Source organism: Leptodactylus fuscus, chromosome 2 (genome assembly GCF_031893055.1).
Source record: "Leptodactylus fuscus isolate aLepFus1 chromosome 2, aLepFus1.hap2, whole genome shotgun sequence".
NCBI classification, from domain to species: Eukaryota; Metazoa; Chordata; class Amphibia; order Anura; family Leptodactylidae; genus Leptodactylus; species Leptodactylus fuscus.
Genome location: NC_134266.1, coordinates 89888578 through 89912232, shown reverse-complemented (window position 1 = coordinate 89912232; position 23655 = coordinate 89888578). Strand labels below are relative to the sequence as shown.

General features: G+C 41.3%; 1 protein-coding gene across 9 annotated transcripts in view; it reads right to left on the bottom strand.

Annotated features, from left to right (window-relative positions):
- TMCC2 (transmembrane and coiled-coil domain family 2) overlaps positions 1 to 23655 on the bottom strand; it is a 56635-nt gene that overhangs the window by 10194 nt on the left and 22786 nt on the right. Inside the window, exons 1-3 of one of the 9 annotated variants that reach the window (XM_075264148.1) lie at positions 6790 to 7078; positions 3856 to 4000; positions 1183 to 1446 (exon numbers count right to left, since the gene is read on the bottom strand). In XM_075264148.1, the coding sequence (XP_075120249.1) occupies positions 1183 to 1446; positions 3856 to 3888 (297 nt within the window). In that variant the 5' untranslated portion in view covers positions 3889 to 4000; positions 6790 to 7078. Of the gene's footprint in view, positions 1 to 1182; positions 1447 to 3855; positions 4061 to 6626; positions 7081 to 18197; positions 18398 to 23655 lie in introns of those variants that run through there. The other 8 variants (XM_075264150.1, XM_075264149.1, XM_075264151.1 and 5 more) reach the window with 8 other exon arrangements.

Here is a 23655-nt window from a genome sequence, read left to right as displayed (position 1 = left end):
AAAGCGCAGCATGCAGCACTTTTCCCTCCGCATTTTTCATGCGTTAACCACATGGGCCACATTATAGTCATTATAGTCATTAAATGAAAAGGAACCACAGAAGAACAGACCACAAAATAGGACAGGAATAAGAACTGTCCATGCTGCCCGGATTGTCAGCCCGCACTGTGAAAATCATGGTCGTGTGTGCAGGCCCATAGAAAAAATGAGTCAGTGTGCTATCCGTGAAACACATAGATAGTACACAACCCACACCACAGTCATCTGCAAGGGGCCTAAGGGAGTGTCCCTTTGTCATTTGAGGAGATTTTACATGGAACAACTTCCCTCAATATTTCCATATGGGCCATTTATATATTGATACAGGTTAATTACACCCCCTTAGGGTAAGTTCACACGGAGTAACGTGCGCATGATGTGGCATGTATACGCCGTGTGAGCGCTCATTGATTTCAATGGGAGCGTGGATAGTATACGCGGCACTATTTTGCGGCCGTGATCCTGCGGCTGCAAAATCACGGCCGCAAAATAACAACGCAGCGTTTACGATCCACATGTATACGATCCACGCGTATACGGCCCGCAAAAGCTCACACGGCGTATACGTGCCACATCACGCGGCACATTACTCCATGTGAACTTACCCTTAGATGTCTCGCTAATAACAAAAATCTAATTCTTTTATTCTGTCTTCATAACTGAAGTCCTCCATGCTGCCTTATCAATTTTGTGACCCTTTTTTGTCTTTTCCAATTCTAGGCCATCTTTCTAAGAACTAACACCCAACACTGAACTACATATTCCAGAGAGGACCACACCAATGCTTTGTAAAGACGACATGATGACAATATTCTGCTGGCTTTAGAAGCAGATGATTGACATTGCAATGATGGTATGATTTACAAGTACACCCAGGTCATTCTCCAGCAGTGACTCCCCCAGCTTTACTCCCCCTAGGTCTAGGACATCTATAGCATGCAAATGATTTTACCTAGACTTTACATTTATCCACACTGAAGTTTATTTGCCAAATGGATGCCCAAACATTCAGTCTGTGTAAGTTGGCTTCAAATCTATGATCATTTTACACTGTACTACATAGTGATCACAGGATCACCTGTAAAGATTGAACGTGTTTTATTAATCTGTTCTTCTATATCATTAATAAAGAAGTTAAATAACCTGTTTGATGCGGGAAGCTTGTTGTCGGTCTGCGTTATTCGCCAACTTTAGATATTCAGCAACATTGTCATCTCGTGCCTCCTGTTCAATCTTAATCTGTTCCGTAATCTTGAGGATCTTTTGATGTAAATGGTCCATTGCAGCTTTAGTGCGCTGTGGATCCGGTGCCCCTTCAGGGACTTCCAGGCTGATGTTTCCCTCTGAACCGCCATGAAGTGCACTTGGGGGGAGACTCAGGCTACTCAAATCACCCTTGTCAGGCTGCTGAGGTGCATAAGAAGAAATCAGATGTAATAATATGTCTACAATGGACAAACAATAATTTCAGACCATTCTAGTACATGTAGTAGTTTGCCTTTAGAACAAAATAACAATAATAAGATTAGAATGCCTACAATGTTTAAATACAATGCAATAAACAAAATAACAGGAATATCATAGCAATTGCCTGAGCAGTCTGGTAAATCTCTTGCCTCTGCCTGTTCCCCCCTCCCATCATATTCTACTCTGACCTTGTCACCCGCAGCCTTGTCCTCATTTCATTCAGGCAACAATAAAGCACAGCTCCCTCATCTTACTGTAGTTTAAAGCTGAGAATATCCTGGTCAACGGGGACTGAAACACTGAATATAGAGATCAGAGTGAAAAAAATATCTCTAAAAGGTAAGTAGACATGCGAGTTATGAACAATGGGTTAATGGATTTCATACTAATAGGAGTACAGGACAATACCACATACAGGACAGTACCTGATTGAGCTGCTTTCCCATGTCCTATACACAGATTATGACATATGTATACAGAAAAGTTGTGATGGTGTTAGAGGCTGAGTAAGAATCAGCTGAGAGAGAACTATTGCAGTCATCTGGATGGCAGGAAATGAACTGGGTACATGACTGTATACATCCCCTTTTTATTTACGTATAAGAAACAACGCAGAGGAAAATATATCAGCCTATAGGAAATCTACTGGATCACAGAACATCCAACGTCTTAAAAACCCAATCCTACCCTCCCCTTTAAGAAGCAGATTTTGCAAGGAATCCAAGGTCATCCCAGTAATAGCTACTGCAGGCAGGCAAAATGATATACTATATAACATAGCCATCTATGTGATGTATGGGCAGCTCAAATCTACCATAGCGGCAGTCTCACATACAGGCACATAGAGGGTGGTTTTAATCAGAAGGTCCTCTCATTTACATCCACAAGTCCTGATAGGCTATATGGACAGGGGTTGTCTTCAACCTGTTGTAGAGAGTAAGCTCTCATGGGCATGGTCGTTTCCCATTCTATACCTGTATCATTTAATAAAGGGGTTTTCCTGTATTTGTCAACTTACGAGTTAGGAGAGATCATCAATTGAAGATCAGTGAGGGTCCAATACCCGGGCCCCCCGCAATGCTCCTGTTTGAAGTAGCATCCCTGAGAACCGCTTCTAATTCACAGGCCATGTGATGTATTGTTCATGGGTCACATGGCCTGTGAAGTCAATGGGCTGAGCTGCTACAAAGCATGGGGCTATAACTGTATTTCTGTGAAGAGGCCACCGATCTCACCGAACACTACAGTTTCTGCAAAGGCCTAGCCCCCCCACACATACACACACTGATATTCAATTGATAACCTATCCAAAGGGTAAATCATCAACTAATAAGCCTTTAAGAACATGTTTTAGACTTCATATGTCCTCATAATACGCACTTGAAAATTTTTCTACGTACTGTGCATAATGGTGCATTAAAATATATATTAATCGTCATTATTAATAACCATAATGTACGTACTAACATGCATACCGGCACGCTAACATATTAGAATTATCACCACACAGATCTGTCTGAACAAAGCTGAACCTTGGAGCAACATTGCATACTTCTACTGGCCCACAAAATCAACATTATTGTTATTTTTTTTTATTATATTGTCTGAAAGACCACCACCTCAATAGTAATAGACGGTGCCCGAGCGGACCCAAATAATGGAAACCTCAGTGCTAGTGTGAACCTAGAGTAAATGGCAGTATGTAAACATATCAATATACCGTACCTAGTATACACACCTTACACTGTATAGAGCCAAGTTATAAAATCTACAACAATATGAAATACTGTATACAAAATATAACATCGTTGATCTCTAAGATAATAAATATGGTCTGGTTCTGTTCTATTTCATTAGTCTTTATATCAGGTTTCCTTCGATAATAGTGATTAGAACACCATAGCATACAAAATTCATTCTAAAAAAAGGCAGTAATAATTAGTAATCTAGTAAAAATTAATAAAAAGGCTAGTTTGTATAATTTTCAAGCAACCTGTTCTAGAGAATAAACAAGAACACAAGAAATATGGTAACATAGTTACATGGCTTGTAAGATTTTGACTTCTATCACAAAGACCGTCTCAAGTTCAATATGGTAATAATGTTAAATCTACTTACTAGATCTAAAAGCATAAGTCAACTGAGAAGAGCCACCGAAACCTATCAGCTTATGTAAATTTTGGTTCACCCATATATATATTATATATATAATATATATAGTTAGCTGATACCAAAACTAACTGACACACTGTATTTCCTTCTCTACATAAATAAGGACCTTGTATGGTATAAACCATACAACCGTACTTACAGGAACTTGCTTAGTATACACCATACAACCGTACTTACACCAGCTGTAATGAGCGGATTCACAAGTTGCATCTTCGCAGGTCCAGGCTCAGCTGGGAATATTTCTGGCAACAGAAGACCCAAAGGATTTGTGCACAGAGCCTGTCCAAGTACTCCCACAAATGGTAAGTCTTCTTCTCCCTCCCTCATGATGACACCCAAGTTAAGGAACAACCGAAGGTAAAAGATGGATAAAGAAAAATAAACTAAAAATAAGTCAGAGTTTGGAGCTAATGATAATGTCAAAGATTGCAGACAAAAATGAAATAAACTAATTGTAAAATGTTAATAAGATCCTGGCCTCTGTCTGAGGACCCAGCTGAGAAGATTACCGCACAAGAGGAAACACATTCTAGCATTTTGTCCCTAGCCCGACAGGACAGCTCAGTAAACACAAAATGGTTATTTCCCAGCATTCACTGCCAATCAATGGTCATCGCATGAGTGATTTGTCAGCCTTCGGGGGACACTTGGACACAAGGACAAAACTGTTCTCTCATATTGATCTGAACCATGGACATCCGCTGCCAGAGTTTTCAGGACAAACAAAAGCCAAGTGGTGCCAACATTTCAAAACACTGCCCTGCCATTTAGCTGCTGGGAAAGTACATTTATACATGTGTAGGGTACTGCAGCCAAGCATGGAGAGATATAACATGAGAAGACTACTGGCAACTTAAAGGGAAGCTCCGAGGCCACTTAACTAATATGCCAGTGAAAAGCGTAAATAGCAATGCATCGGAAGCTTGAAATTAGCCCTGCAGCCCGTCTTTATGCAATCCTCAGATATGATTTATTAAGAGAATTCAATGTCAGGCTTTATTGCTTTATTTGCCTTAAAGAAAAAAATACCATGTTGTGTCAGCCAAAAAAATCCTCATCGTAGCTTTACTTACAAAAGCTGCCTGCAAATAAAGAACTATTGGAAAAACGGTTGGAAAAACAGAATAGAAAAAGATGTTAGTGTAAAGGAGTTCTTTGAAGTATACATTGTATGTTTGTATTGTATGTGTACAACTCTTACAAGATCTACTTTCATTTCAAAGAATGTCATAAAAAATGTAAAAAAAAAAATAACTGCCGAGGTCACAATAATTCACCAATGTTTTTCCACAAATTGCTATGTCCTTTAACCATTTGTTCACATTAGTTTTCTAGAGACAAAATACACTCACTGACAAAAAAAGAACATAACACACCCATTTTTCAGCTTGATGTAAAACTCAACTTGCAGTTATGTCTCAGGCAGATAAGTAACCCATTAAAGGTGCGGTCTGACTGGATACGGTCGTGCTAAAGAGGGCATAAAAGTGCTTCCCCTCCTGCCCAATAAAAAGGCTCCCCCCTGGCCTCAAAGTCTGCCTAGAAAAAATTTTATGTGACCTGAAGGGTCCATTCACACAGAGGAAAATGGTGAGGAATTTCAGCACTGAAAAAAAAGCCTCCCATTGACTTCAATGCGTTCCTTTTTCTGCTAGCTGTATCCGCCTCAAAATCATGACCAAAAAGACATCTCCCATTGAAATCAAAGGGAGCCGGTCAGTTCTTTTTTCCAGGAGCAGTTTGTTCCAGCTCCCAGAAAAAGAAGCGACATGCTCATTCTTTCAGGCGGATTCGCCTTGCGACATCCGCCAGAAAACACTCCCTCCAACTAGACCCATTCATTTGGACCTAATCCGGAGCGGAGTGCATGACTGGATGCCCGTGCACTGCAGCTACCCATTTTTTGGACCTGGAACCTGAGGTGGCCTCTGCCTCAGGTTCCGGTCCAAAAAACCCATTGTGAACTTAAACCTAACAGCTCAGTATTACATTGCTTTGGTTGTGGAACCAGTGGTATTGTTATTTCTCTACTATGGACTGGTCTGCCTTTTAGCACATCTAGGACATCATTAATATACAATTTCAAAGGGAGCTGCCGGCAGCCATTCTTGATGATTTGCATGTCCAAATGCATTCAGCGTGGCATAACATTCATCAGATATCCATTAATACCCTGCCAAGGCATGTTCATGCCTATCAATCCTGTGATTTCCATAATTCCCAGACTGTTGCTTCTTGATATTTCAATGCTGTTGAGTGTATTTTCTAGAGTAGCGTGTTGTGGAGGACCAGGTCTCACTGTACATTACATGGACAGCCTAATGAATTGCGCACTTGTTGTGGAGTCTTCTACAGACAACAGCTGATCACTGGGGATCTCAACAGCAAGACATCCTGTGATCTGAATGGAGAGGACTTGGACAGTCTGCACATTACACAGGCAGTCCAATGAACTACATACTTACTGGTGGATTCCTCCACAGATTACACTTGATCACTGGGGTCCTCAGCATGAGACATTTTGTGATTTGATCATCATATGGCTATGGTTATAACAAAAAGGGAATTTGCAAAGTGGATTGTCCTTTTATACTTATTGTTGCTGTTATAACAGAAATAGTATTTTTAATCTGTCATATTCTATACATATTAAATAGCTATACCAAATTATTTAATTAAGAAAAGTGATAGGAACAAACAAGCTATGTAAACACACTAATGTGACCAGTCCAGAAGTAATTTACAGCAAGAATTTTGCAGAGTAATGGAAACAATGAAACAGGATATTACATTCCACTCAATATGTGGCAAGACTCAGACAACAACAAACACCATTCCATAAACCACTTCAGCCAACCGATCAGAAATATTGTATTCATTTCAGCAGCATTAATAAACGTAGACTAAGGAAATCTAATAAAATGCCACCAATTAGTCTGGTAACTTACTAACAGCATCTTGGCATACAAGGCTCCCACTCCACGGCCAGAGGAGCACACAAAGACATTACAGATCAGAAAAATGCAACAGGTAAGGGAGGACACCACCAAATCCATGCTCCCAACTTCCAGAATAGTGCATGTGCCCAACACCTAAAGAATGGAAGGATACTGGTTGAAAAACGCCACAACTTCACATCATCCACACAGGTAAAGCCGGCTGCTAGGAGGCTGCGGATCAGTTTTGCAAAGATCAACTCACTATCAGTGGTCATCTAACACATTTAGCCTCGCCCAGAGGAGGGAAGGCAACAGCTGGTATAATGGTGACAAGTGCTTGTAATACAATCCCATATCTCACATGCCAATGCCTGACTGCCTCATATAACGCATTCAACACCCGTCTCAGTGTCATGAAAAGGTAGAATCCAGACACAAGCCACCTTTCACCTCATTGCTTCAGATTCTTCTTAAGATATGTAGGCCTTAATTCTTTATTAAATTTGTATAACTGATGGGCTTAATGGTGTGAAGACTATTCTATGTTTTATTCATACTCGGCACCTATCATGAAAATACTTATACATTTATTAAATAGCAATTCCCAGACATATTCATTTAATATTTGCAAAGTCTATGATCCAGAACTTCTGATCAACCATAAGCCAGGCCAAACCTGCCAGGATCACATAAGGAAAATCAAATTCCATACAGCTTTCCGACCTCTCCGTCAACAGGACTGTAATAAGTAGTACCGAGATACCGAGTATCTATAGTAAAGGCTGAGGCCCCACACTGCGGAAATGCAACTTTTTTTTTTTAAGATTTGCTGCAGTTTTTTGAGCAAAAGCCAAAAATGGCTACAAAAAAAAAGAAAATATATAGTAAGTTTTTATATTTCTGTTAAATCCACTTCTGGCTCTGGCTCAAGAAAAAAAAACACAGCAAAATCTGCAACAAAAAAAAAAGCTGAAAAACCTTTAGACTTTCTGCGAAAACCACATTGCATTTCTACTACTTTTTTTTTCCCCACAGCACTTTTTTGCTGAGGCCTGCTACGTGGGGCCTTACCCTCAATTCTGTATGTCTACAGCAAATCTCAGTATCATTGGATACTTGGACTCTTGAGAAGAATAAATCCAAATCCTATGACTTTATATTGGAGAAAACTACATTTTGTCCATATTGGGCTGTGTTTCCTATACTGGCCACAGATGTGTAAATGGAACTTAGGGAGCGTTCACACTACCATCGGTGTCCGACAGGTAGTGTCCGCTGCTAATGTCCGTTCAAAATCTTGCAAGGACATTAGCAGTGGACACTAGCTGTGTCCATGACATTTTTCATTCATTTAAATGGAGATCGGGTGCGTTGTTTTGCACTCCGTGCCTGTCCTTAACTGTCCGTTCCTAAAGATGTCCGGCTTTTCAAGCGGACAGAAAAAACCTACATGTCGGATTTTTCTGTCCGCTTGAAAAGTCGGACATCTTTACAAACGGACACTTAAGGACAGGCACGGAGTGTAAAACAACGCACCCGATCTCCATTTAAATGAATGAAAAATGTCACTGACACAGCTAGTGTCCACTGCTAATGTCCTTGCAAGATTTTGAACGGACATTAGCAGCGGACACTACCTGTCGGACACTGACGGTAGTGTGAACGCCCCCTTTCTGGATCATAGTGAGTTATGATGTAGTGAGCACCCTAACCGATGGTCTCACAGCTTTATGGCAGTTCAGTACACTGGTGTACAGGCCATTTCTGGATTCTTTACATCATAGTTCCATTAGCACATGAATAAGACCTAAGAATGAATGTGTCAGCAAAGAAAAAAGGAAAGAAAAGAATGGAAGATGTAAGGGTAAGTTCACATGGCGGAAACCTTTTCTGCCGTGTGACTTTTCCGCGCGGCTAGTAAATTGGCATCCCGTTGTGGCATCCCACTCCGGACTAGGCCTGGATGAATGATAGGACATGTTGCTTCTTTTTCCTACTAGCTGGAAAAAAAAATATTGCTAGTGGAAAAAAAAAAAAAAAAAAAAAGCTAGTGACTCCCATTGAAATGAATGGGAGACGTTTTTGCAGGCGAATTCTGCATCATAATCCGCCTGCAAAAGACTCTGTGTGAACATATCCTATTAAAGGCAGAGAGTAGTTTTCTGAAAAATCTGATCTAATGGATGAAAAAAAACAATCTAAAAAAGATGATTTTTGCGAAGTAGTAAACAAATCTATTTGCCTCCACTAATCATAAGGGTCTAATATTGGGATCAAAACCATTTCTAAAGCACTTCTATGGTGCTGTCGGGCCCGTTAGTGTCATAGTCAACATTATTTTGTGCCAATGTTGCCGTCTAGAAAATCCATATCAAAGGCCTTCGATTTGTAAACCCAAGTTTCTGGCACGCCCCTACTGCACTTCAGCCTCATTTGCCTTTTTCTAAAAAGAATGGCTATTTCAAGGAAATGGTACATCTATAGGAATATCTAAAAATATTATAGGATTCCGCATAATGTCAGGAAAAAGAAATATGTTCTGATTAGGCCCCATTCAGACATCTGAAAATAAAGAGGTTTGAACATCGTCTCGGATTTCTCTTCATTTTCCACCCTCCTGCTGCCCACATGCAATGCGTTGCGGCTTCCTGATGCTTTCTAGGCCCAGATGAATGGCCTTATCAGCGGGGTGTCTTGAGCTGTGGACTCTGCGACTGAATCAGTCGTGAAATCTGCAGCAAAATTGAGCTGGACGTTTATTTTTTCGGCACCCTGCTGTGGTCTCAGCCTCCCTTGAAAATGATAGTGGAGTAACATTATCACGGGATGCTGTTCTTGTGATACAAAAAGTGATGCAGTTTTATTAACATCACAGAAATCCAGTACAGAAATCCTGATAAGTATACAAATGAACAAGATATTCAAAAATGGATGGTTTGGGGTAATCCGCCTTCATCTGTGAATATCATAAGGACAAAGGACAGCAGGGATCTGAGGACGCCGGGATCAGAACATTCTGCTGGGCTTTATCCCTAGGTTATTAGCTGATGAAAGTGCTTCATGTTTACACTGGAATTTCTGTGGTGCCATTGGTTAATAAAACTGCTTTACTTTTTGCACCATAAGAACAGAGTGCCATGATAATTTTACTCTGCTATTGACTGACTGCAACAAGTTTTTTTTTACAGGAACCCAAATAAAAGTATTAGGGAGTGCTGGGACATTATTTAACATATTCCCTTGAAAACGATGGGAGGCTGAATAAGGTCAGAATCTGCCGCTGATGTTGGAACTGAATCTGCCACAAAGTCAGTGGAACTTTACAAAGTGTAAACGGGGCTTTACCAGATTCTTCTTACATTCGCAGGAAACTTCACATTGTCAATAGCAGGTAATATCCGGCAGACAAATGAAGGAGTTGCCCAGCACGACATCAGCAATAAAGCATCCATGCTTATGGCTAGTATGACCAGCAATAGTATGGCTTGGAACTTTTGCACTTGTTGGTTTTATGTTTTTAATGGGTTCAAATAAACATGGATTCTTTTTTCTACTTCATTTCTCAGCATAATGTCCCCTACGATGCGCTGTAGATGTTTAATATTGTGTTTCCTGGTGATAGACTCCCTTTAAGTATTATAGCGCTAGCTGATAGGGATAGATACAGCCAAATATTATGCACTAAGGCTGGGTTCACACAACCACTGCTGTCCACCCCTGGGTTTCCGTCGTAAACTCCAGGGAAACTGGACAGGGGACAGCTTGTTGGCGGTCAGCTTTAAAACCCCCTTCATTTGAATGGGTTTTTAAAGCTGACCGTCAGTGTCTGTATGTGGCCGATCCGCCTGAAAATCGATTTTTTTTTTGCACGGACACAACATCCTGCATGTAGGACTGTGTGTCCGTGCAACAAAAACTGTTTCCAGGTGTTATGTATCCACGCTGACTGGCTGGATCTTCAAGTGACGCTAGGTTCACACTAGCGTTCGGCAGTCCGTTCTGTGGTTTCCGTCTTCTGCATGCAGAAGACAGAAACCTGTCAGGCCAGGTCCAGCGGTAAGCGTTTTATGCTTTCTGCCACAAAACCGTTTTTTTTTTTTTTTTTTTAAATCGTTCACAGAGTACTGCATGTCCAACTCTGTGTCAGATTTTTAAAAAACGGTTTCGCGGCGGAGAGCATAAGAAGCTCACCACCGCTCACGGCCGGACATCTTTCAAACCCATTCAAATGAATGGGTTTGAAAGAGTTCTGCAGGTTTCCGTCTCCTGCCTGTTTTGTGCAGGAAACAGAAACCTGCAGAACAGAGACCGGGCGCAGATGTGAACGAGCCCTGACATACATTGGTCTCAGACTACCACATGTTGTGGCACTAAAAGTTGCTTGTCGTTTCAAGTTATGAAGACCCAATTTAGTCCAATGTTGGCAAAAAGTCTGAGCTTGTGACTGGAGAGACCACTGGATGAAATCATTCATCCCCTTAGGCATTCTGTTTGTCAGTAGCATATTCCCAAATACATGGGGCGATGTTCTGCCAAAAACCATTTTTTTGTCTATCAGTGCTTGCCTGCTGGTCAGGTGGTCGCTGGCATTTTTACACTGGGCAATGGCTAGAAACAAATTTCCTATTCATTCAGCCAATCATACTGATGTCATTTGTACTGGGATTTTTTTTTTTTTTATCAACAACCATGAGCGCTCTCATCATACCTATGTGCTAAATAAATACTGCTTACTTCAATCTGAGTGATGTGGCACTGCTGATTCAGAGACACAGAGTGGCATCATATTGCTTCCCCTCCCTTCACAAATGCAGAACATAACAGCAATAAGAAGTCATGTAACCTTTGGAGGTGTAGAGAACTTTGCCAGAAAAAAGCAATGTAGAAAGAAGACCAATGCTCTTAAAGGGGTCTATCCAGGTAGTGACAGACTCTCTTTAACAGTGGTTGATGTCTGGTGGTAGAGGCTGTCAACGTTATCAAAATACCTAAGAAACTTAGATATTATCCTTTTATTTTTTCACTTTTCAATAACTATTAATTAAATATTAATATCTCATCAGCTCATACTGTTCTGCCACCCCCTTCTCTGCACACGAAAGTTTCAAAATGACTGCCAACGAAGAAGACAAGAACACTGTTCCTGGGCATGCATTTGTGGAGCCCATGTTTTCTAGTACACCGTGGCTGGCAGGGGGCCCTCAATACCAAGCATACAATACCATATTTCATTTTCATCTTCCCTTTTTATTTCTTATTCACAACATACAGTGTTGCTTGAACATTTGTGAACCCTTCAGAATTTTCTTTAATGCTACATAAATGTGACCTAAAACTACATCAGATTTTCACAAAAGTCCTAAAAGTAAATACAGAAAACAAAATCAAACAAATGCGTATAAAAATTAGACTTCACCAATTATAGAAGAGCGGCAAAAGTATGTGAACAAAATGGAAAGGGGAGTTTTGGCTATTCTGAGATTCTAGGAAATTGAAAGCCTAACATTGACTGTTAGCTACCCCGCCAACAGTCATTGAATAAGTTACCAAACAGAAAAATACTATAAGGTTTTATAAAGGGATATACTACAAAAGGAAAGTAGAATATAAATGTTATTTGATTTGGGGACAGTGAGAGGAAAGGTCTGGGCCCTGTGGAGACCCCAATCTGATCCCACAGACCATGCCACCCACAGGCGATCGCCAATTGATATGGAAAACAGAGAGGTGAGAGGCTTTGACTACATGTTACTCCATATACTGGAGAGATTAATGGACTTATATTGTATACTTTGGGCGAGGTAGGGTTCTTTTCATTACTGTATGGTACAGTTATGCAGTTCTATGTATTTGTTGGGGGTGGGGGATTGGGGATGTTTGGTAATCTACTTGTGTTGGTTGTAAACTTGAAAAATATTTTTCAAAAAATAATGAAAAAAAAAAGTAAATAGTAGCTTAAAAGGGTTTTCCCATCTCCCTGTCTCAGCAGCTTGCCTGCAGTCTCCTTTTCTCATTTCCTGTATTCCCCCCCTCCCCTCTTGCTGAAACGGACACTAAAGTATCAAGTACGAAGGACTCAGTGTTATCTGTGTGTTTACATGGAGAGAGTTTGCTTTATCAGCAAACTGCAATTAGCCGAGTTGATTGTCCTACTAACAGAGCTGTGTGTGACGTCACTAGTCCTATGTGGTATAAGGACCAATGGCTCAGATTTGTTCTGAATCCGAAACTGAGGAACTGCGCTCTCTTATTTAGTGGTTAAAAGTACACGATTTTATTGACTTCAGACAAACTTTCACACAACGCGTTTCGGGCGTTATACTACGCCCTTCCTCAGGTGTATTAGTTTCTACAATTAAAACACAACAACATACGTCTAAGCAATATGCGGTTGCAGCTCTCCAATAAATATAGTTAAAACCAGCATCTCACTTTACATCAAATAAAACAAATGTAAATCATGTACACAATGTAAGCAATGGACCTCTTTAAAACTTAATTACAGAACATCTCATTGTTAGCACCCTAAATTGTGGGCAATGTTTCACACAGTGTTATCTACCTGCCCAGTATTATCTACATAGTGGGAAGTAAAATGGTAAACGACCACTGGAGGACCCAGTTTAAGAGTCATCTATCTATATTCTTCTCCTCAGAGTCCAAGTTTACCATGTTGCACCACATTGTCATTATCATTAGAGCTGCAAGAAAGAAAAAAAGCATGATCACTTACCCGTGACCGCTGGGCTGGTTGCTTGTCAGTCCAGCGGACGGCATAGTTATTTATACCATTGGTGGAAGTGGCATATTCGGAAGCTTCTGCTTCCCGCGCTGGCGCACGCGCACTCAAGTGCACGTGCATTGGTACAATTCACTTGCCGGCGTCCGGAAGATACTAACGGCGCGTGCGTCCACTACAATATTCTGCGCACGCATAATAGTAGTGCGTTGTAGTGGACGCACGCGCCGTTAGTATCTTCCGGACGCCGGCAAGTGAATTGTACCAATGCACGTGCACTTGAGTGCGCGTGCGCCAGCGCGGGAAGCAGAAGCTTCCGAATATGCCACTTCCACCAATGGTATAAATAACTATGCCGTCCGCTGGACTGACAAGCAACCAGCCCAGCGGTCACGGGTAAGTGATCATGCTTTTTTTCTTTCTTGCAGCTCTAATGATAATGACAATGTGGTGCAACATGGTAAACTTGGACTCTGAGGAGAAGAATATAGATAGATGACTCTTAAACTGGGTCCTCCAGTGGTCGTTTACCATTTTACTTCCCACTATGTAGATAATACTGGGCAGGTAGATAACACTGTGTGAAACATTGCCCACAATTTAGGGTGCTAACAATGAGATGTTCTGTAATTAAGTTTTAAAGAGGTCCATTGCTTACATTGTGTACATGATTTACATTTGTTTTATTTGATGTAAAGTGAGATGCTGGTTTTAACTATTTATTGGAGAGCTGCAACCGCATATTGCTTAGACGTATGTTGTTGTGTTTTAATTGTAGAAACTAATACACCTGAGGAAGGGCGTAGTATAACGCCCGAAACGCGTTGTGTGAAAGTTTGTCTGAAGTCAATAAAATCGTGTACTTTTAACCACTAAATAAGAGAGCGCAGTTCCTCAGTTTCGGATTCAGAACAAATCTGAGCCATTGGTCCTTATACCACACAATATTACACCTGCGAGGTGTCAGGAACTTTGCTGCCTCGACCTAGGAGAAGGAATTTTACATATGCATGTACAAAAAGTGTTGTGGTTATAATCCACAACCCTCCAAGGTGAGCCTTTTTCCTCATTTGAACATTTACTTATCTAGAAGTTATCACACTACGGTTGGCTCGGTGTCCCCTTTTGTTTTTGTCACTAGTCCTATCACACAGGTTCAGTGTTATGGAAACACTGTGTAAACAAAAGGAGGGATAAGTTCTCAGAACAGGCAAACAAAGCAGCATTTCTAAAGTAATATATTTAAGAAAAGTCTTCAATTTACTTAAGCTACCAGTATAAATAGGATCTTTGAGATGAGACAACCCCTTTAAAACAACAAAGGAAATAAAGAAATTTCCTAATAGCTTATTTTTAGTTTTATACAAAAGAGACAGCCTGCAGTGTAAGAAGACTGACTGGGTCATATTCAGTTCTCAAAAATATTTTTGAGACTAACTCTGTGTACCATACCATACGGGTAAAAATAATAATAACAATAACAATAATACTAAGCAAATGATACATAGTGAGCCTCCAAACATTTAATAATGATGAAGAATAAAGCAAGCAAACGTGCATGTCTAGTTCAATGGAAAGAGCATTCACAGAGCTCGACTTCTCGATAAAAAATAACTTGGCATGTACAAATCCATTATGCACATTCCTTGTTTCCCCCATCTTCTGCCATCAATGTACAGTCAGAAGAGGTACATTACTCTATTGCTTTATAAAGGGCTCTATCATTGGGAAAAGTCATTTTTAACTAAACACATACTTACATAACCTTTAGAAAGGCTATTTCACACCTACCTTTTGCATGTTAATCGCCTCAGTAGTTTTTGATTGAGAAAGTTTTTATTCATATGCTAATTAGCCTCCAGCGAGCACATGAAGTCTGATCGAGCACTCTTCTCTGCTATATGTGTACACAGGTGGCTGGTGCTGATGACTCATCTCCCTGCTCTCATACACAGCACACAGTAGAGAGAGGAGTGCTACTGAGAACTTCCTGTGCTCACTGGAGGATAATTAGCATATGAATAAAAACTGGCTCATTCAAAAACTACTGAGGTGATTTACATACAAAAGGTAGGTGTGCAAGTATATGTTTTGTTAAAAATGACTTTTCCCAAGATAGAGCCCCTTTAAGGCACATTTAACTGTTGCTAATCTTGCCATAGCCAGAGGGTTTGGATAACTTCTATCTAATGACCAACATTACAGTGTTTGCTCCACTTTATTGTAGCTCTCATTCCCTTTCCCCACTCCTTTGAGGAACGAGGACTAGAAAGCCTTGAAAACAGTTAACAAATGTGGTTCAAACTGTGCTAGCATTCTGGTTCCTTTTCATTAGTAAATCGACCCCAATGTACAAAATACATATCACAGTTCTAAATTAAGAAAATAAAAAAAAAAAACAAGGTGAAAGGTTCAATAACTCCTTATGGCCCCTCGTAAGCACCTGCAGTTGTCATTAAATCCAAAGCAGCGCATAAGGTATTAATATACTGTGTCTACTCATAATAAGAATGTGGTTAGGAGGGAGTGAATAAGAGGAACATGTGTTTTCTGGATTTATTGAGAGTCATTCTGACAGTGAACTCAGAAAGCATAAACTCAACTCTAACTTTGATGCTTGCCATCCTTCAGTAGGCCTTAGCTGAAATCTGCACCATTCATAACTAACCAAGATGTAACATCATGTGCCACAAGAGTCAGTCTCCTGGGCAGTTCATGACAGCGTAGATAGCCCCCGATGCCCCCACAACGTTCATGTTGGTACAGGTGTGTGGTGAATGGTACTAAGTCCACATTATGTTTCTTGTATATATGTTTATTTTGGGGTTTCCTGTGTTGTATTTACAATATGGAAAATGAAACATTTTGGAGCCATCGTGCATAGGTCCCTGTAGGATCCCATCTCTACAAATAATATTCTCTCTCATTCCAAGCCATAACCAAGCTAAGGGAGATTACTGGAAACGTTCAGACTGACGCAGGTTTACAATAATAATACAATAACTAATCTTCAAATACCGTAACTTTAAAATGACAAAAGCTGTGCCCGGGGTTTACATCAGGTCATAAAAACCACACATTGCCACTGTTTGGATCCCTTATAAAGTGACATGGCATCAGAGGCCTGTCATAAACCCAATACATTTAATTGCCATTTTATTTTTAGCCCTCTATCTTGCTATCCAAAAACTTTCCACTGTCAATCATAGATATGTTGTGACATACCCTATGGTATCAGATATGCATGCAATCCAGACGTCGCCAATGGTACTCATTCACACTTGACGGTTAAATAGTGTGGGCAGACGAAAATGCCAAGTTTAACATACTGTAGAATTTGTGCTTGGTAGCCAAGTGGAATTGGTCAAGGCTGCTACTTACTGCTGGGCTATGATAATGGGAGTGTCTAGCACACTTGTAAATGGTATATATAAAACTGCACTTACTCCGTTCCACAGTACGAGTTTTTTGTTTTGTTTTTTTTCTGCCAGCAGAAAAAGGAACCCATTGAAGTCAAAGGGAGGCTTTTTTTCAGTGCTGAAATTCCACACCAAATTTCTCACCATTTTCCTCCATGTGAATGGACCCTTAAAGGGGTACTCCCATAACGCTTGTTCACCAACTTGCATGCTGTGTGCTCTCTTCACTTCCTGGTTTTCTCGGCACATTGGTGGGCGGGGTTTCACTTTCTCTGCTATCTGCTATGTTTGCAGTTAGTAATGAGGGATTGGTTGTAAATGACTTACCACAGTATGAAGCTGATGTAGAAGCTGATGTAACTGAGCTGGATTTGAGTCAGCTTGCATTACATATAGAGGTACCGGACTCCCTATCTCAGCCCTTATCAGCTAAATTCAATTAAACCGGCTGATAAGTGGAAGAGCCGAAGATAAAGAGTTCAGAAATCCCGGAGCTCTCACCTTCCCCCTCCCCTATCTGAGGAGCTCTGTTACCTGTCTGTGGAAGAGACATACACAGCTCAGAGCTGCTCCCAGCACTCAGCCCCTTCCTTTCCCCCCTGAGAGCAGGCAGCTACGTCTGGGGGACTGAGCAGATAAGCCCGTGGATCGGGGCCCATGGCCATAGAAACGCATGTAAATAAAGAAGTGAATAAATTAAGATAGCGGCCAAACAAAGCAGTTTTGATAAAGCAATGTATTTAGGAAAAGTCTTAAATCCACATAAACTAGCAGTATAGATAGGATGTTTTTCATGGGACAACCCCTTTAAGCATTCATTTTCAGGAGCAGAAGACAAAATAAATGTTGCGATGTGATTGGTTACTGTGAGAAACTAAGACAGTTCTAGTATCTCTGTCCCTTAGCCTATGTCAGCAGCACGGCTGTAGAGTCGTAGTAATGGAGTCGATTCTAACTACAGATTCAAGATAAAAATATATCATTTTACCATTTTAAATATTAATAATATTATTCAGGCTATCTTCACCCTGTCCATTATTCTGGTTCTTTAGAGGATCAGAACAACGGATATTAAAGTTTGTCTGAAGGTTGTGGATGGATATAAATGGACAGTCATTAACAGTATTAAATGAAATTTTATTAATAAAACGAGTAATGGATCTACTAATCCATCCGGCGATCCATAAATGGCAGGATGGAGCAGAGGACAGCGTTATACATGAGGTTATGTAGTTGTTACATAGAGTCCTTGTAGTCCACAAGAATACAGCTGTGCTACAACAGACTACAGACCCAGCCACATACAAGACAAGCCCCCACACATACCTGGGCTACAAGAAGCCGAAACTATTGTTTACCTCCAGTACTAATCTCCAGATATAATATTATTTTATGTTTATAGGATGTTTGTGAAAAACTCACCAGAATGTGCACCATGCTCAGACTCCTTCTGGGTCCACTTTAAGCTAAAGTATCGTCTGCTTGTCCACAATGACCGGACCGGGTTCTGTCTCTGTCACCCCCCTATGTAGAGTCACATCGCAATCCTGTCTCCTCATCGTAGACAGACACCCAGCTTGGAAACCTTTAATCCCCGCTGTAGACTCATGGGAATTGACTGGCAGGTCACCAAGGCTGGATTAGTGCAGAGAGAACAGTATCCTCGCTGCAGGTTCTTACAATATTATGGGTGTAGTAACTACATCTAACCAGCTGGTGGAGCAATTGTCTATGGAATGGATAACAAGCTGCAGTGAACAGAGCATGCTGTACTCAGGCTTCCTATAATACCTCCAAAAGTCAAGGATTGCTTTTTGGCAGCCGAATAAGGAACAAATGGCTTTTATACTCCTACACGCCTTCATGTTCAGCTCCTTCCCAAATTCTATTCTTTATTTATTTGTCAGGACTCACTGCAGAAATTACAGTACATTTATTCCAAAGTTTACAGAGTCTAAGATATCTAGAAAAGGAGCAGTCACAGCTTCTGTCTCCTTGTGATAAGAACTGTATGACTTTTCTTATTTTAATTGACTTAAAGAGATTGTCCGGGAAAAATTAAAACTTTACCCCTAAGCTAAACCCCTTTCCCCACCTAAGTTCAAATTTACTGCCTTTAAAAAAAATGTGTATTTATGGTCATGTGACCACCCCAGGCACATTTTCTGATTTCCTGGTGACGTTTCGTTTTGGTGTTCCCGGAGATGGGAGGCCACCAGTACTCCTCTCTCCCCCTCCCTCATACTCATGAACGCTCCCTTCTTCTTCTAGCCGTTGATTCCTTTACAAGGGAGCCAAGGCCTGTGCCTGCGCAAGAGAACGCTGGCAGAAGAAAAAAGAAGCAGCACTCTATTGCGCATGCGTGGCTTCGGAAAGTGTTCTACTGCGCAGGCGCCTGTTCTGGATCCAAAGTGCGAGCAGAAGAGGGGACAGCGGCATCTCAAAGTCATCTCCAGGATGAGAAGATAGGTAACTATCATGGCATGGGGAGGGGGCTGGGGGACTGAAATAGTTAGCTAGGTAGGTAGATAGGGTTAATAGTCCACGGGCTAGCTAGGGGGGTTAGGGAGGGAGGAAATGAGAGGGAGGGGAGCTGAGTGAACTGAAATACATTATGGTAGTTGCAGGCTAAGGCCTGGTTCACATTTGCGTTCGGTATTCTGTTCAGGGAATTCACTTGGGAACCCCATGAACTGAATACCGAATGCATTAAAAAACAGTGAGCAATGAAAACACACGGACCCCATAGACTATAATGGTATCTGTGTGTTTTCTGCACATATCATGTGGAGACAAAAGTACTGCTTGAAGTACTTTTCTTTCTACATGTTCCATGTGGACACCGCATGGAAAACACACGAATCCCATTATAGTCTATGGGGTCCATATGTTTTCATTGCTCACCGCTTTTTAATGCATTCAGTATTCCTTTCGGGGGGTCCCCGAGCAGACTCCCTGAACGGAATACTGAACGCAGATGTGAACCTGGCCTCAGACAGCAGGAAGCTATCCAAGTAAAGAAATGCAGAGGAGACCAGGAGCTCCCAGAGAAAGCCAGAAATCACTCAAAAAACTGCTAAAGGTATTTGGATGCACTTAAACCCATTGATAGCACTAACAGTCCTTTTTTTAAAAAAAAAAAAATTGCCCAGAAAACTCCTTTAGATTCTTGTTTTATAAACATAAAAGGACAATCCATCAACACTAGACAGGGGATCTCAGAAGAACACCAAGAACCCCTTCATTCTAGTACTTCACATGAAGACTAATAGGTAAAGTTTAATTCCACAGGAAGGTTTGATCCGATCCCCCAGCACTCTGATAGTTATGCCCAACCAAGTAGGGATGTGAAATATTTTTACTATGATGGAAATTGGTTGCAAGAAAAGTTTTTTTCTGATATTCTAAGGTGTACACATTGCAGAATTTAAGGCTGATTTTGAGGCGGATTCCATAATCAGCAGAAGATTCCGCCTCCCATTGTTTTCATGGTAGATCAGCTAGATCTTGTGGCAGATTCTGTTGCTGCTTCAGTCACAGAGTCCACGGATCAAGTCTCCTCGCTGAATAGGTCTGTGTCAGAAAGATGAAGTGGGGAGCTGGGGGCTCCACCTCAAATTCCTCTTCATTTTCTGCCCTTTAATGAGTTTTAGAAACCTACATAAGGCATATTTTATACATAAGGCTAAGGTCCCACATTTTTCACCAAAAACTAAGCCAAATAAAAGGTGTTCTAAATGTAGACTAGACAGTCTAAAAATACACTAGGATAAATCTGAGGAAGTTTAAGACTGTCTAGTTTAACTTTGCACGGTCTTACTTTTTAGGGTAAGGGGGCATTCACACGGAGTAACGCCGGGCGTGTATCACAGCCGTACACGCCGGCGTTATGGCAGACTGCCGAACACTTCCCATTCACTTCAATGGGAGCGCTCGTAACAGCGGCGTTTCCGAGCGCTCCCATTGAAGTGAATGGGATGTGTTCGGCAGTCTGCCGTAACTCCGGCGTGTACGGCTGTGATACACGCCCGGCGTTACTCCATGTGAATGTCCCCTAAGGCCCGCAAAAAAAAAACTGCAGGAAAAACCACGGTGGCAACGCCTCAGAGGCTTCCTCTACTGACTTTCTGTTTCCATTACAGGTATAATTGATATGCTGCAATTTCCAAAATACAAAACCATAACACATTAGGAAATCAGTGTGTCCGTTGCACGTATTTTTACGCAATGTGCGGATGAAATTTGTTTACGCCACGTGGAGCCCCAGCCTTAGTATTAGTAAGTCCAACCAAATTGGTCTTACTTTGAACCCAATACTTTTACTGAACCATGAATGCTAACACAGGGAAAGCTGAAACACCTCCACACTTGTAAACATGTAACGTTTCAGCAGCAGCTTGACAAGTATACACAAGTGAATTATTCATTGTGAATTAGTCTGGTAGCAGCATTAATACACTGTTTCACCTGCGTCTGTAATCTTATAAGCTATACAGAACACCGGCAGACGCCATACAGTACATTACAAGTTTCCGCCTCTTCCATCAGTCTCCTGGCTGACATGAGAACTACAGAACTAATACGCTGTTAATTGCTAATTTTTTGTCTTTCGGGTTCACATTGATTTATGCCCTATATTTGTATAGAAAACAGGAAAATATTGAAACTTATACAACAACATATTCAGTGGCTTCTATTACCAACATATGTACCAGGTTTATTTATTCTGTATTACCTGTGTACCCGTTTCTTGACAAATATGTTTAAAAAGTCTGCACTCTGCAATTGCACCTGTTTTTTTCATTTATTTAAAGGAAATTTTGGACAAAATTGTGGTATGAACAGAGTCTTAGACTAACACTTTTCTACAGACCCTGACTGCTATATAAATCTGAATGCAAACTCTATGTCACAGTGCAGATTTATACGTTATTTAGGGCCTGAGAAAAAGGGGGTGACTACCCAGTGGAGACAGAAATGGCAGCCAGCATCTTTTAGATCGATGGAACAGAGTAAACAACTAAAAGCTAAGGCGCCATGCAGCAGGCAGCAGCAAAAAAACGATATGTGAAAAACCACGGCGGAAAGGCATCCCGGTTTTTCCTGCAGCATTTTTCACAGAAAGTACTTTCTGCTTCCATTATACCTATAGGGAAACCACCAACGTTTCCATAGGTCTAATTCACATGCTTTGATTTCCAAAACCACAACGGCTTTGATAATCACAGCATGTCTGCGTATTTTTCTGCAAGGTGTGGATGGGATTTGCTACAATCCTATGCACTTTGCTGTCACTGTAAAATGCTGTGTTTTTTTGCTGCATCCAAACCACGACGTTTACGCCTAAAGGGATTATGCACTTTGCAAAGCATGCAAAACTGTTTAAATTTTTTAGGAGAAAGGTTATTCAAAATTTTTCTGATATAATTTTATTTAGAGGGGTGGGCTATTTCAATGAGAAAACTGCCTGTGAAGTTTGCATTGTTGTAACTAAGCATTGCTACGGAGGGCCTATACACACATTGGGGGAGATTTATTATTCCCCAAGCCAATATAAGGCATAAATAGGTTAAAAACCAGGAGTGTGTGACTTTTTAAACGTCACCTGTGATAAAAACTAATGCAAGAGAATACTGTGGACGGGATCATCATCCCCAACAAAGTTATCCTCATTTGGAGTAAATAATGCCTGAAATCTACACCAACTACAAGCTAGAGTATAGAGATGAGCGAACACTAAAATGTTCGAGGTTCGAAATTCGATTCGAACAGCCGCTCAATGTTCGTGTGTTCGAACGGGTTTCGAACCCCATTATAGTCTATGGGGAACAGATACTCGTTAAGGGGGAAACCCAAATCCGTGTCTGGAGGGTCACCAAGTCCACTATGACACCCCAGGAAATGATGCCAACACCTCTGGAATGACACTGGGACAGCAGGGGAAGCATGTCTGGGGGCATCTAACACACCAAAGACCCTCTATTACCCCAACATCACAGCCTAACAACTACACACTTTACACACTCAATACCACCTCTCTGACAGTAGGAAAACACCTTGAAACATGTGTATTTGGCACTTGCAGTGAGGAGAGCTTGTCACCAGCAGTGAATTTGGCCCTTGTAGTAAGTTGAGGTTGGCACCAACATTTGTTTTGAAAATCAGGGTGGATTGAGCCTCTAACCAGCAGAGTTTGGGCAAATTCATGGTGGAGGGAGCCTCTAAAAACCCCAGTTTGGACCAATTCATGGTGGAGGGAGACTCTAAAAACCCCAGTTTGGACCAATTCATGGTGGAGGGAGACTCTAAAAACCCCAGTTTGGACCAATTCATGGTGGAGGGAGCCTCTAAAAACCCCAGTTTGGACCAATTCATGGTGGAGGGAGCCTCTAACCAGCCCAGTTTGGACCAATTAATGGTGGAGGGAGCCTCTAAACAGCCAAGTTTTGGGAAATTCATGGTGGAGGGAGCCTCTAACCAGCCCAGTTTGGACCAATTCATGGTGGAGGGAGCCTCTAAACAGCCCAGTTTGGGCAAATTCATGGTGGAGGGAGCCTCTAACCAGCCCAGTTTGGACCAATTAATGGTGGAGGGAGCCTCTAAACAGCCCAGTTTGGACCAATTAATGGTGGAGGGAGCCTCTAACCAGCCCAGTTTGGACCAATTAATGGTGGAGGGAGCCTCTAACCAGCCCAGTTTGGACCAATTAATGGTGGAGGGAGCCTCTAACCAGCCCAGTTTGGACCAATTAATGGTGGAGGGAGCCTCTAAACAGCCAAGTTTTGGGAAATTCATGGTGGAGGGAGCCTCTAACCAGCCCAGTTTGGACCAATTCATGGTGGAGGGAGCCTCTAAACAGCCCAGTTTGGGCAAATTCATG